We start from the raw sequence: 14,327 nt of genomic DNA, 5'->3' as shown, positions 1-14,327 counted from the left end.
CCCCTTTTCTTTTGTATCCCACTTCTATGTTGTATTACATGTCCATGCCCATGTTGGGCATTGTTTGAAAATTAATAAAATTTATATTTGAAAAAAAAAAATGTTCTAATAATGTAAATTCTGCTCCCAAACTTGGCTACTGTCATGTTCCCCTTGCAATAGAGTTTGAAATGATGACAGATTTGTGGAGGCGTGAGACATGTAAACAGGTGCCAGGAATAAATCTTCTAGCATTCCAAGCTGTATACTTGGAAGCCAGGGGATTTAAAAAGTGGTGATTAGACTGGAGTGGTCCGCACAGTGCAGAGATGAAGACTAGTATCAGTCAGAAACTTTTTTTTGTGTCCCTGGTTCAGCAGATTCTATCTACTGGGGCCATTGATGGTGCAAATTCTTATAGGAATTAACCATCAAGACAGTTAGGAAGCACCCTGGCAATATTATCTTGTAGATTTTACTTATCTTTTTTTAAATCCGAAGTTCTACTTTCATGTTTCCTTGCTAGTTTTAAAAACCAAACTGCAGATATTGCACATTCAATGACAGTGCACACCGCGTGTGACATTGCTAGTTTCTTCTGCTCCAGTCCCCTAGCTCTGCTCATACTCTGCCACTCAGTCCTCGCTATAGCGTTCCCATTTTGCACATCATGTGCGTCGTCTGCTAATTGCTCTGCTCCAATCCGGACCCCGCTGCTCACCTTCTTGCTGCTCACCAGATGTGACGTCTGCACCAGACACTACCAGAATATATACACATGAACCAGAAGTGACTGCTGATGATGTGTTGGTGGTTTTCTCATTGGTTTACCAGTGCATCCTGGGATATCTCATACCTGCAATACCTCCAAAAGAAGGCTAAATAAAAGCATCTCAAAAGCTGCAGGTGCTTTAAGCAAGCTTTGTTATAGACTTTTATGGAGGCTTTGAAAATGCTTTGAAGCACCAAGAAAGCGGGTATACACTTTAAAGCAAAACAAAACACAAATGTGTTAACGGGACTGTAAGCTTACCATTTTATTGAGGGACAGCTGCTTTGATTGCCATTCAGAGTGCTTCAAAATAGCGTGTCCAATGCCACATTAAGAGAACTTTATATTTAGTACTGTTGCCCCTGGTGTGACTTCTGTGACCCCCCCGGTCATGCGATTTTAAACTGTCAAATCCCATGACAAGTCACACTCAAGTGTGAACATGACAAGTTTTGCCTATAGAACCATTCAAATGAATGCACCTCCAACTTGCACCGCTTTGAAAAAAGGTTCCTGCACTTTCTTTGCTGATTTTATGTGTGTCTTGCATAGACATTTGTGCATGAAGTCACACAGATGTCGACCATCCACACGTGAAATCACACTAACAGGCAGCTTTGAAATTACGCTGAAGTAGCCCGATTTCAAAGCCGCATTCAGTGTGAACAAGGTTTTAGCCTCACTTTAAAAAATAAATTTCTAATCTGCAATTACAAAGTATAGTAGCCTCTAGGGAGTAGGGATTACATCATATAAAAAACATCACATCCAGGTTAAAAAAAGAAGTGTGGCAATCAGGATACTGTGTCCGCTCTGCTCAGTGGATCGGACAGGATCTGTCATCCGCCTACTCAGCGGGGATCAGTGGAGAGATCGTCCTCTGAGCAAGAGGAATCCGCAAAACAGAGGCGCCTGTGTAAAAGTTTTCCCCCTAAGACTTGGGGTGGCCAAAGAAGAGAAGATTTACTCTTCGAATGCCCTTCCTGATCACACTTCAAATCATGTCTTGGTAGTTGGCCCCTGCGTGGTACAGTACCTCCTCTAAATTAGATGAGGGGAGAGTAGGTCCACTGTAGAGATTTTCAAAGAAGTTCTCTGTGTGCAATGACAATTACATTTAAAAGATTTAATAAACCTGTTCAGTGTATATAGACGTACCTCAGTCTCGGAGATCAGCTGATTAATTTTCTTGCAGGTATAAAATGGCGCCACCTCCACATGAGCCACCCTCCAGTCTGCACCACGGCCTGTCTCCAGAATCTTGTCATGTTTCTTTAGGATCTTTCGGAACCCTGTGAAGTTCAGATTCTAGACAAATAGAAAAAAATATATATATATAGGTTTAGGAAAAACTTGAAGTTCTACTTCTAATAATACAAAAACAAGCTTGGGACTGTCAAACTGCTGCTGATGAAAAGCGGTATCAGCAGAATTATTTTCAGTGAAAATCACAAAAAGTCTGAACAACCAGCAGACATAGGCAGCATTGTGAAGACATTCTTGCATGGGGTGTATTGTGATTTCATTCCCGCCAGTTACATGTGGGTTTTGGCTTTTCTAAAAGATGTATTACTCTGCCAAGAGTGTGATTTTTATGTAAATGTATTTATTATTGCATATAATAAAATACATTGTAATTTTTATATTTTGTTTCAACAGGTTTTCATATTGTATTCAGCACTGGAGGCAGCATACATCTTAAAATGAAAAAATGTCATCTGAACTAGTAGAGTTGAGAGAGATGTTCTTGCTTCTTAGGATTTATTTTATTGATTACCAGTACTTCTATAGCGCTGTCAATTTAGGCAGCGCTTTACATATATATTGTACATTCACATCAGTCTCTGCCTTCATGGAGCTTACAACCGAAGGTCCATAACTCACAATTATACAAACGCATAGTAGGGCAAAATTTACACATGAGCCATTTAACCTACCAGCAGGTCTTTGGAGTGTGGGAGGAAACCAGAGTAACTGGAGAAACCCACGCAGGCACAGACCTCTTTCATATGGGCAGCAGTGCAACCTCCAGGCAAGTAGTGCCATGGTTGGGATTGGAACAGTCGGCCCCTAGTGTTGCTAGGCGGACGTGCTAACTATTACACCACTGTGCTGCATATCTATTTTAAAACGTCAACCTCTGGCATCAAAGACCTCTTTCACATGGGCAGCTGTGCTAACTGCCCCATCTGAAAGGCAAACCAATGCTGATCACATTTCAGATTGCCTGGAATGAGGTTTTCAGGCGTTCAGGAAGCGATACATGCTGAAGCAGGTTACACCCTATACAACATACTTCCAAAAGGTGAACCTATCCTTTAATACTGCAATGCAAAGCAATACGACTGTGGCATTTATATGAAATCTTTCATCTACCGTGATAGAATTTAGGTGGGCAGTTAGGAAAGAGGTGTAAAAACAGGACGTTTTTTTAAACAGGGTGTAGTTAACACTGACACCCGCATTGGAAATGCACAGGAATCGATGTGAATCCCACACTGCATTAGTGTGAACCAGGACTTAATGCAACCACATTCATTTTTTTATGATTGCACTTCTCTGTGGAGTGTTGGTTTTCCATAAATAAAACAAATAAGCTGCTCAAAGCTCAAAGCTGAGAACAGTTCTTTTTACTCACTGCATTAATGGAAGGAAAAGAAGCATAATGTTGAAGTGAAACCTTTTAAAAAGGCCAATTACCACACTCAGAGGTAAAAGGTAGGCCAACAACTTGCAATTGATATTTTTGGTAAACCAGAAGGAGAATCTAGGAAGCCTCAGAAGATCGCACAATCATGTAATGCAGAGTTTGCGCTCGTGACGTCATGAAATCTGGAAGCTGTGCATTCTCTTGGGGAATTTGACTTGTACAACGCTATGTTTTTATACATGTGAGTAGCATTATTTTCAATAAATACTGGTTACCATTGATTACATACTATGTGAAGCATTTGCATTTTTTCATGCACATTTCCCTGAGTGGCTGTGGTGGATATATGGTGGATTGAAGTGGCAATATCACATATCCAGGATCTGCGTTAAAAACCTTCAAGCACTGTATGGCTTTGCAGCCTGAGGTCATCCAGTTTCGGTAAGCCTTTGATTTGGGCACTTTTCACTTAGGAGTATTTTTCATTATATGAAGATTATTTCATCTTTCATTCACATTTTTTTTTTGCTTGCCTGGACAAGCCATTATAGAGACACACTTTGGACTATTATCTTTTTTATTTTTATGAGCAATGCACTTTGGTTTGGGTTTGATACTACCATTTTGTATCCAATAGTGTGCTAGCTGCGGGTTTCGTTATTTTCACCCTTTTAGCACATTATTTTAGTTAAAAAAAAATAAGACTCAAAACTATTTTTATAAATCAAAATATATTCCAACATAAGCAAATGTAGATTTTTACCGTTTCATGTGACTCTATATTTCTGATCATTAGAACAGAACTGGATACTGTATTTATATAGGCATACAATATGCACCTTTTCACCCTGAAAATCATGTGCAAATATCTCTCTCTCTCTCTCTATATATATATATATATATATATATATACACATACATTTATATTAATTAATGTGCGTTATATGCTGATACTGCAATTTGGGCTGCCTAGGAGGGAACGGGTTGGGGGGGCGGGTCTAGCACCATCAGTTTACATACGGCGAGAATCTCCTGTTTACTCAGTGGCCTCTGTAATAGAAGTTCCGTCTCTTGGGCCGGCATTGGACAAGTGTTCTATCATAGAAGCTGGTCCAGGAGGCGGGATTTTGTATTAAAGAGGCCGCTGAGTAAACAGGAGATTCTCGCAGTATGTAATCTGATGGCGCTCGTCCAGCACCCCTCCCTGACCCCTCCGAGGCAGCAGATGGGCATTGATCAGGCTACATTCATGGCAATGGTGTGGGCTGCATATGGGCAATGATTAGGCAGGGCGTTTTTTGAAGCTGCATTGACGGGCAATTGTGAGGTTGTAGATGGGCATTGATCAGTCTGCATTGACGGGCAATTTTGAGGCATCAGATGGACACTGATCAAGCTTTATATACAAAATACTCAAGCGCTGATGCAGAAAAAAAAAAATTATATATATTATACACACACACCAAAAATTACTTACTGAAAAAAGCTGCACCAAAAAATAGTGATCCCTCAATTAAGCAATGTTACATTTTGTGAAATGTATTAGTGCGCTAAATTCAATTCTAAATATCGAACAGATCGAATCAAATATTATTGTACAGGGATTCAATATTTTATTGTGAAGACTCAGATCATTGCATATTCATATGGAGGATAACACAATAATATTTGATTCGATCTGGATACTTAGGATTGAATATAGCGCATTAATACATTTCACAAAATTTAACACTGATCAAGCTGCAGTGAAAGGCAATTGTGAGGCTGCAGATGGCATTGATCAGGCTGCAGGTGGGCAATGGTGAGGCTGCATTGATGGGCACTGACCCTTATTTTGCTTCAAAGTTCTTTAATATTAAAAATTATTTTCCCGAAACTTCCCTTCTAAAATGAAAGTGCGTGTTATATGCCAATAAATACGGTAATATTTGTTTATGACTGTTTAGTGCGTTATACAATTGTTTGTACTTTACCTTTCTTAGAATGGAATTAGGGATAATTTTTGCACCTGGAATGTTGTTCATTGCATTTTCTTTAATTATTCAAAAATTAATACAATCACAATAATTGACCCTCATTGTAGTGCAGCGCCCTCAATGGAATTTCTAACAGAATGTCAACTGTATGGTTGGAACGGTTTTGAAACCAGATCCTAAATTTAAAGTAGATTTTCAACTTTAATATGACAATAGTTTGTTTGAAGCAAACTGACAAAAAACAAAAAACGATTTCTGTTGCACAACAATGTGGCCACTGTGTCCTGTAATATAGTGTAGTAGAATTAGCTACATATATTAAGTCAGTGGTGGTCAACTTTCTTGATATGGGGGGGGGGGGGGGGACTTGTCAGAAGTTACCATGCTGATAACAGAAGAACGGGGCAGGAGAAAGCCACAGGACTCAGGGCTTTGAAGAGAGATAAGTAAACACTACAGATATATGTGCCCAGATGAAATTTCATGAATGAAGTTTACATCCACTTTAATGTCAGAGACAACAGACATACAATAGGACATAGTCAGAAGCTGCAGGCATGACAAAAAGATGGTGAAAGACTACAGGCATGATACAAGAGATGGTGAGGGACCGCGGGCAGAATGCAAGAGATGGTAAGATGACGCAAGAGATGGTACACATTACGGGAGACTGCTAGAAATCACTACTTTTTCAGGTCAATAGGGAAACACGGATTGTTGCCTGCAGGGACCATGATGGCCGAATCAAAGGGCTGCATGGAGCCCTAAAGCCACAGATTGGGCACTAGTGTAGTAAGTGGTGCTGTATTCCAGCAGCAGTATGGTGACTTACCATTTATTACTGGAAATAAAAAAAGTAATCTGAGTGCATCAACACCATTCAGAGAGCTAGGTAGCCCTATAAGTCTTTTTCTAAATGGCTTCATTTATGAAAGAGAAATATTTCATTTAGGGCAGCTTGGCCCAAACAAACCATTTAAAAGTGATATTAAAGCTGGAACTCTAATTTAAGTGGAAGCTCATCGATTTAACAGTTACTTTTACTGCACAATCTCCATATAAAAGTCTGGCCTCAAAATGACAGAAGCCATGTTGTTTGTACCTGATAGTTCTGCAGCAGAATTAGGCTGAGATAGAACTCGCTGAATGCCAGTTTCAGGTCCCTGATGTTTCTGTGCTGGACCCGCTCCTCATGTGAAAGGGTGAATACAGCTTTTCTACGATGCCTGAGGGTTGGTAACCGGCTGATTTCCCTTTGTGCATCCAGTGAGGATTGCAGCTCATTTTGTAAAGTGGCTGAGCGTCGCTGAGCTTCTGCCAACTTTTCTGCAAGGAAAGACAAAAACAGTAATTAAGAGATGCAGTTTGGACATGGATGTCTTGTTGCTTTGATAAGAATCCTGACAGTGGTTGCTTCTAACAGCTGTGAAAACACCATAGCCAATGGTCTGAAGCCAATGGACAATAAGTTTTTAGGAGAGCTGGAGAACAACAGGTTGTCTATTCTTAGAGCAGTTCTTTGCCCCGTGTGAAAAAAAAAAATGTAACCGCTTAAGGACCACCCCACATACATATACTCCGGCAGGGTGGCCCTTGTATGCGATTCCTGCAATCAGCTCTGGAGCGCATGCTGCCAGAGCCATGCTCCTGCTGTGATTGGAGCCAATCAGTGAGTAAGGCTGGCCACCTGTGATCATACACAGGACAGGCAGAATGGCGGTCTGCCTATGTAAACATAGACCGCCGTTCTGTGAGGGAGAAAAATTGAGATCTTGTGTTTCTGCTAAGCAGAAACATGGATCTCTGCTTTGCTTCAGTCACAGCATTCCCCACATTAGAAAGCGCTCCCTAGGAGCACACCTAACCCTTTGATCGCCCCTGATATTAACCCCTTACCTGCCAGTGTAATTTATACAGTGACTGTCATTTTATTGTTTTAGCACTGATCACTGTATTGGTGTTACTGGTCCCCAAATAGTGTCACTTTGTGTCACATTTGTCCGCAGAAATGTCGCAGTCCCACTAAAAATTGCTGATTGCTGCCATTACTATTAAAAACAATTAAAATAGTCATAAATCTATCCCATAGTTTATAGACATAACGTTTTCTCAAACCAATCAATATATGCTTAATGGGATTTTTTTTAACCAAATTCATGTAGCAGAATACATATTGGCCTACACTGATGAAGAAATGGATAAGTTTTATAGCAGAAAGTAAAAAATATTTTTTTTCAAAAATTGTCGGTCTTTTTTCGGTTTATAGCACAAACCCCCCCCCCCCCCTAAAAGGTAATAAAATACGACCAAAAGAAAGCTTTAATTTGTGGAAAAAAAGATATGAATTTTATTTGGGTAGAATGTCGCACAACTGCGCAATTGTCAGTTAAAGCAACGCAGCTGGTCAGAAAAGGGGGTAAAACCTTCCGGAGCTGAAGTGGTTACAGTTAGCAGCTACTTCTGGTGGAGAGTTCTGAACGGAAGTGGGAGAGGGTACCTTTCAAAACCAGGTTACCTCCCCCCCCCCAAAACAAAGTGCCAAAAAACAGAAGGGGAGGGCATAAAGTGGGACTTCACCCTAAAGGCGAAGTTCCACTTCATGCCCTCCTCTTCTGTTTTAGGCTTTAATTGGTGTTCACAGTTCATTTTACCTGAATAAAATGTGTTGATTTTGGCAAGTTCTTTCTCGCACGTCTGGAAGAATTTTTCTTCAAACTTGGCATAATATCGTTTTACAGTATCCTCGTCTGTAACTGCAAGAGAAACAAAACTGTAAGAAAACACTCCTGGATAAAGCATCAACTATCATGTGTATTAAAATGAGAACACAACTTTAAACACATTTTCATAATTCCCCCCCAAAAAAAAAAAAATTATCGGTATCAGTTAAACGACCTGCTTTTTCCAATATGATATATTACAGACCCAAGCGGATTCGGTCTTTCTAGAAAATGATCCAGTCTGGTATTAGTGCCATAATACATTCCTCTATAGGCATTCTACTGTACATGCATGGGTATTGAGAGAAAACCCATGCAATATTATAGATGGAAAAAAAAAAACCTTCACTTCTTGTCCTGATAACAGCAGCAACAGAAACTTATAGGTTCTAACACTTCCTTACCGTATCTTAAATGTAAAAAAATATCTATCTGCCATTAGATTTTACCAAACCTAGGTGTCTCATGGCTACCACATTATAACAAGGACCATTGAAAAGTGTGCATTTAGGAGCTACTGTTTCATAAACAACTGTCATTGTGCCAGAAGTAGCCGAATGCCATTGCTCAGTTAGGACTTTGATGGGACAATGACAGAACATTCAAGCTCAATGAGTATGTGCAAGGTCACCTATTAGTTTAAAATGGACAGGGAGATAGCACTGGGTAACAGGGACAGAGGCTTGTCATCCTAGAACAGAAAATAGCTGGGGGGGTGGTAAAAAAGATAAAGAAAAAAAGGGGACATTTAAAGGCTGGCTCAAAGGGTATTCAATAAAAGCTGTAGCTTTAAAAAAGACTAAATTTATTTTTTAAATTACATTAATATGATGTAGATTATATGAGGCTTTAGTGACTGTGTTTACAAGAACTTAAAGGAAATTTAGGGTCGAAGGAAACACTTGTGTTATATAACATTAGCATACTAATAACAATACAAACCATAGCAATTTTTGACAATCCAATATAAGCGGATTTGAAAAATCTCTTTTCATGTTGTGAGTGCTGCCTGTCCGATGGCCATCTCTTTCCACAACTTCCTGGATTCCCTGCATGTTTTACAGCTCCCCCCCTCTACGGTTTACGTTCAATTTCTAAGGACTACATATCACATAGTACCTTGCTGCCTGCAAGCAGCGATTCCTGTACTGACTCCGCCTCCTGAAACTACTCCTCTCAACAGAAGATGGGTTTTTCGTCAGATTAGGCAACGTATGAGAATTTGTAACAGTTAGTGACCTTCCATCGCTGCCATCTTGCTACACCCTGGCACTCGTCCACAGCAAAGAGGCGTTTTGACAGTTAGAAGGCAGCAAGCGGACATCCTCTTACATCCACCGGAGTTTTGCATTTCTCAAATTTCACTCAGCTTATATAGTGAAATTCAGTATTTAGAAATCCGTCAGACTGTTTTGATGTTTGATTTTTTCAAAGCAGTTGTGTTCCGTCAGATTAGCAAACCTGTGAGATCAGCAGGCTTGCTGCTAATTTTCAAATTCAACATCTCAACAGTCAGAAGGATTTTTATATACTGTATTTCACTATATAAGCTGAGTTTACTGTTAAAAACAAGTGTGAAATATAAGACAAGAGGTGGGTGTAACAAAATGTCCACATGCTGCCTTCTCATTGTATCCTTACTGTGGACTAGTGCAGGGTGTACCAAGATGGTGGCAATGGAACATCACTTCCGTTAAAAAAAAATCTGACGGAACAGGCTCTGTGAACTCTGAGACACAACAGGGCCTATCAAATGGGCATAGTGACGTGCCACAGAATTCAATAAAATGTGTGGGGTCCATAAAAAAAGGTCACAACTTCAAGATAGTTCAGGGTAAAAGGAATAGGCTAGAAATAATTGGAATACAATGTGGATACAGGATTTTACATTTTGACCATAGTCACACTTTAAAGACGTATGAGATCCAATAGTTTGCTACGCAAGTCTGATTGAAAAAGTTGTCTATTCTGTAGGACAGTGTGGTCTGAACTCCGAAGAAATATAAATTAAAATAATCCCCAGGAAGAACAGTTTGCTTTCACGCTTGTCTTCCCCGATGATAAATACATTTCTCAACACTCAAAAAGAGCACACTGCATAATGGGTGACAATCCTCCCTTACTATGGGGAAAGTTAACTGCACAGCATTAGCCATGTTACACAGAGGATAGTGGCATAGCCTAGAGCAGCGGTCTTCAAACTGTGGCCCGGGGGCTTTGCTGGTCTTTATCAGGCCCTTGAAGCACCAATCCTTCCACTGATACTAGACACTATTCTGCCTGACACCAACAATGGGGCACCATTTTGTCCCAAGGATACAAAATGATGGGCACTATTCCCCCCCCCCCCCCCCCAATAACAAATGTGCGCGGTTGCCAGGAAAATTTCCACTCCCACTAGCTACAGTTTGGCCCCCTAAAGTCTGAAGGACAATTAACTGGCCCTTTGTTTAGAAAGTTTGGAGATCCCTGGCCTAGAGGATGGGCCGATGTCTTACTATTCGTTGCTTTCTGTCTCACTGTGCATTTATGATGGGAGCAAATCCACCACTGCTCCAAAATCCCTAAAAAGATGTGTACCCCAGTACCATGAACGTTTACGCTAACATTCTAAGTTATTACACTAAAATCCATATAAAACTTTTAAAACCAATAACAGGTATCCTTCGTTTTCACCATACTCTATTTAAGTTCTAGTGTGAATGTACACAAATAGAAATAAAACCCCTCATAAGTACACATTGTAAGGCGTTAATCCTGCATTCCGCATACACAGCCACCGTCTCGCACATTGCATGTGAGAGTCTCACTTGCTTAATGTGCCTGTGACTACGACTATCCATGTCTGCAAGCCTTGCCAAAGGAAACCATTTTCCCATCAATTTCACAACTACTCTCTCGCTTGCCAGCTAATAAAACATATATTTTTCTATCTATGAAAAGGGATTTGCCATTTACAGGCGACTATGAAAACAAAATCTAAATCTGTGTATGATATTAGTCATTACATATCTGACTGCTTTCTCTTATCTGCTGCAATTACAAAGTCTACCCCGAAGCAGAAGGCATTCATGTATGCCATTAACATCCCAAGGCCAATCATTTTTAGATGTTACAGGTGCAGAGAACATGGGTGGCCTTGGATATATAGACCGTGACAATAACCTGCAGACAAGGGTGCCTATAGAAATGAAGGTTATTCCATGGAAGACAACGGATAAAACTTGTTCACATAGAAACAGAATGCATAACACATTAATACATCCAGTATGTTCCTGAACACTGCCTATAATATATTAGAATGTAATATAATTCTAAGAAACACATTTTGGAGGCAACTGCATTATAAACACATTGATTTCTCCATTTATTCGAATGTGTAAAATAAAAAGTATTTATGTAGAAGCTGTAAGTTGTAAGTGCACAGAACAAGATGCAGAAAAAGAAAAAAAAAAAAAAAAAAAGCTTCCATATCCTTTTATTCTACCCTTTAGGCCTTTTTCATATGGGTGGTCTGATCAGGTCTGCTTGTCAGTTTTTAAAGTGGACCTGATCAGATGGACCATGTATGTCTATGGTCTGGCATGGGTAAATTGACTTTTGTTAGTTTACACCAGCCTACAGTTAATCTGATCAGATCCACTAAAAAACAAACAGAAGGGGATCCATCTAAGTGGATCACATTGGAGGGCATTGCGTTTACACCCGACTGCCCATAGAGCAGCTGGGTCTGTGTCCATTCTGAATAAATGATCAGCGGACAGATTCCCCAGCTGAGCAAAGCAGATTCTGCCCCATGTTTAGTCCCAATTCACGTGACTGCATTGCTCTCTCTCAGATCCAATTGACCTAGGCAGTGGTAAGCTGGACCAGGCTGCCTTGCCGTGAATTGCAGTAACAGGAGGAGCTGTTGTCCAACACTCTCCCATCTGCCTACATTACTAGGAGCATTGTCTGACTGGGCAGGTAAAACAACCCTGAAACGCCGGTTTAAAAGGAAAATTAAATTCTATAAGTATATAGTCTTAGCGCAAAAAAGCATCTCATTCAAATTCCATTTTTTTTCTGCTGCGGTGATCAGATTTTCTGTTAGCCGGTGGCTACATTCTTACGCCATGATCTTGTGTGTAGGAGCGTACTCACCCTCTCACTACTGAGAAGAGTACTATAGGACTTATAATGTGCATAGAGAAGTGCGTATGAACTCAATTAATGTGCATTGCTCAAGGCAAATGGAAGTTAAGCTTAAAAGGAAGGGTTGGGAAGCTTATTCTACATGGAGGCAGAAAAAAAAACAAAAAACAATTTAACAACAAAAAAAATGTTTACGGGACCATTAAAGTAGTGGTTGGGTGCATTTTATTTTTGCAGAATAAGTATATAGTTTAGTGTCACTAAAGAGTAGATTGGCAGTGGCTCCTCCTGTCGAAGCCATTCACAGCAGGGCAGACGGGTACCAACAGACTGGATCATGAAACAGCAAAATGAATAGATATGGTTTTCTGGAGCATGTGCAGCACAGCAAAGGGTAGATGACCTCAAACATACCACCACTAACAGGCAAGAGTAGGTGACTGGCATGAGCAACAGAAATGTTATCAAAAATTTGAAAAAACAAACAAAAGGGCACAAAAACATGTTATAAATGTGTTCTAAACGTGTTTGGGGCTATATTTACACACACATTATATATATAAAAAACATTTTTTATTATATATATATATATATATATATACACACACACATACACACGCACGTGCGCGCGCACACACGCAAACCGACATCAGTCCATCCAGTTCAACACAATTTTCACTTTGTAAACAGTGTAGAAAGCGGAAGACAGCAGATTAAAAAAAAAAAAAAAAAAAAACTAAAAACTAAACCCACAACAGTAAAATCTGTCTGTATATGCAGTAAAGCATGCTTGTTATACTCACTGAGGAACCTAAGCAGTTAAAGAGGAAGTAAACCCTGATGAGTTTACTTCCTCTTTCATTCCCTTCAAAGGTAAAGCATAATGGACTACTATGCATCGCATAGTAGCCCATTATGTGTCACTTACCTGACACAGGAGCCAGCAATGTCACCGCTGTCCCCTGTAGTCTGGTGCATCCATCTTCTTGGTGGGTCTCGCTGCTCCGCCGCTGTCATTCGGCGAAGCCGTAATGACGTCACTCCCGCGCATGCACACGGGAGCCGCCTAGCGCGGCATATCGCCGTTGACGGGTGCCGCGCTCAGTGCGCCTGCGCGCTGCTGTCTACATTTTTTTTTGGGGGGGGGGGGTTCTCCTCTGAATACATACTAGACCCAAAGGGCCTGGTATGAACCTGGGGGGGGGGGGGGTTTGGGGGAACCCCACGCCGGTTTCTTTACTAATTTTTTTCCCTGCCGGCAATTTTTATTTTTACATTCAGCGGTCAGCGGGGAACCTGATTAAGGACACGGCGGCTGGCTTCCTGGCCCTCTCTTCAGCAACCAGCTATATACAGTGTGTTTAAAGAGGTAAAAATAAAAAAAGGGTTTAAAAATGGATGTCAGCAGATCGGATGTAAGCATGTTTGTCCCCTAACATCCGTTTTTCGTCCGTTTTGTTTTTTTTAAACGGAAGAAAAATAGGGGTTTTATCAGTCTCAAAAAACTGAACTTAACGGGGGTGGATGTCAACGAAATATCATCCGCTAGCTCATAGACAAACATGTATGTTTTTCATCCAACAGATGGAGGAAAAATAGACATACGGAACACCCGTGTAAAAGGACCCTAAAATAGGAGGCAGGTGAGGGAGGGGTTTGAGCTTTCTTCTTTTTTTTTGGGGGGGGGGGGGGGGTGTATTTGAGGATAAAAGTCATAAGATATTTTCTAGAATGTAATATTATGATTAAAAGGTAGCTGTAATGTTTTTCTAAGGAAATGAATAATAGTAATCACAATAAAAAAAAATCAATAAAAATATGAGTGTCTGCTGTACATACAGGCATGTGTACTAGACATGTGCAATTTGTTTCATTCCAAATTTGTTTACCGAATTTTGACAAATTAGAAAATTCATAAATTAGAAAACCCGAAAATCTGAAATAACCAATAACTTAACAATTACTTACTATTAAATTATAGGTATTCAAAATACCTTTCAAATTTGGCTGTTAGTGAACGTAATATGAATTTAACTGAAGTTACGAATTATCCAAAATAACAAATGGAGTATCTAAATGAATGGAATGTAAGGAAT

General features: G+C 40.1%; 1 protein-coding gene across 1 annotated transcript in view; it reads right to left on the bottom strand.

Annotated features, from left to right (window-relative positions):
* Nucleotides 1–14,327, bottom strand: part of XPR1 (xenotropic and polytropic retrovirus receptor 1) — a 235,674-nt gene that overhangs the window by 54,001 nt on the left and 167,346 nt on the right. The window contains exons 3-5 of the mRNA XM_077453099.1: nt 8,029–8,130; nt 6,480–6,703; nt 1,910–2,059 (exon numbers count right to left, since the gene is read on the bottom strand). Of these exons, the coding sequence (XP_077309225.1) occupies nt 1,910–2,059; nt 6,480–6,703; nt 8,029–8,130 (476 nt within the window). The remainder of the gene's footprint in view (nt 1–1,909; nt 2,060–6,479; nt 6,704–8,028; nt 8,131–14,327) is intronic.

This window comes from Lithobates pipiens, unplaced genomic scaffold, assembly GCF_037356315.1.
Source record: "Lithobates pipiens isolate NorthernLeopardFrog02 unplaced genomic scaffold, aLitPip1_a1.2 Scaffold_23, whole genome shotgun sequence".
NCBI classification, from domain to species: domain Eukaryota; kingdom Metazoa; phylum Chordata; class Amphibia; order Anura; family Ranidae; genus Lithobates; species Lithobates pipiens.
This window is presented reverse-complemented; position numbering and strand designations above follow the sequence as displayed.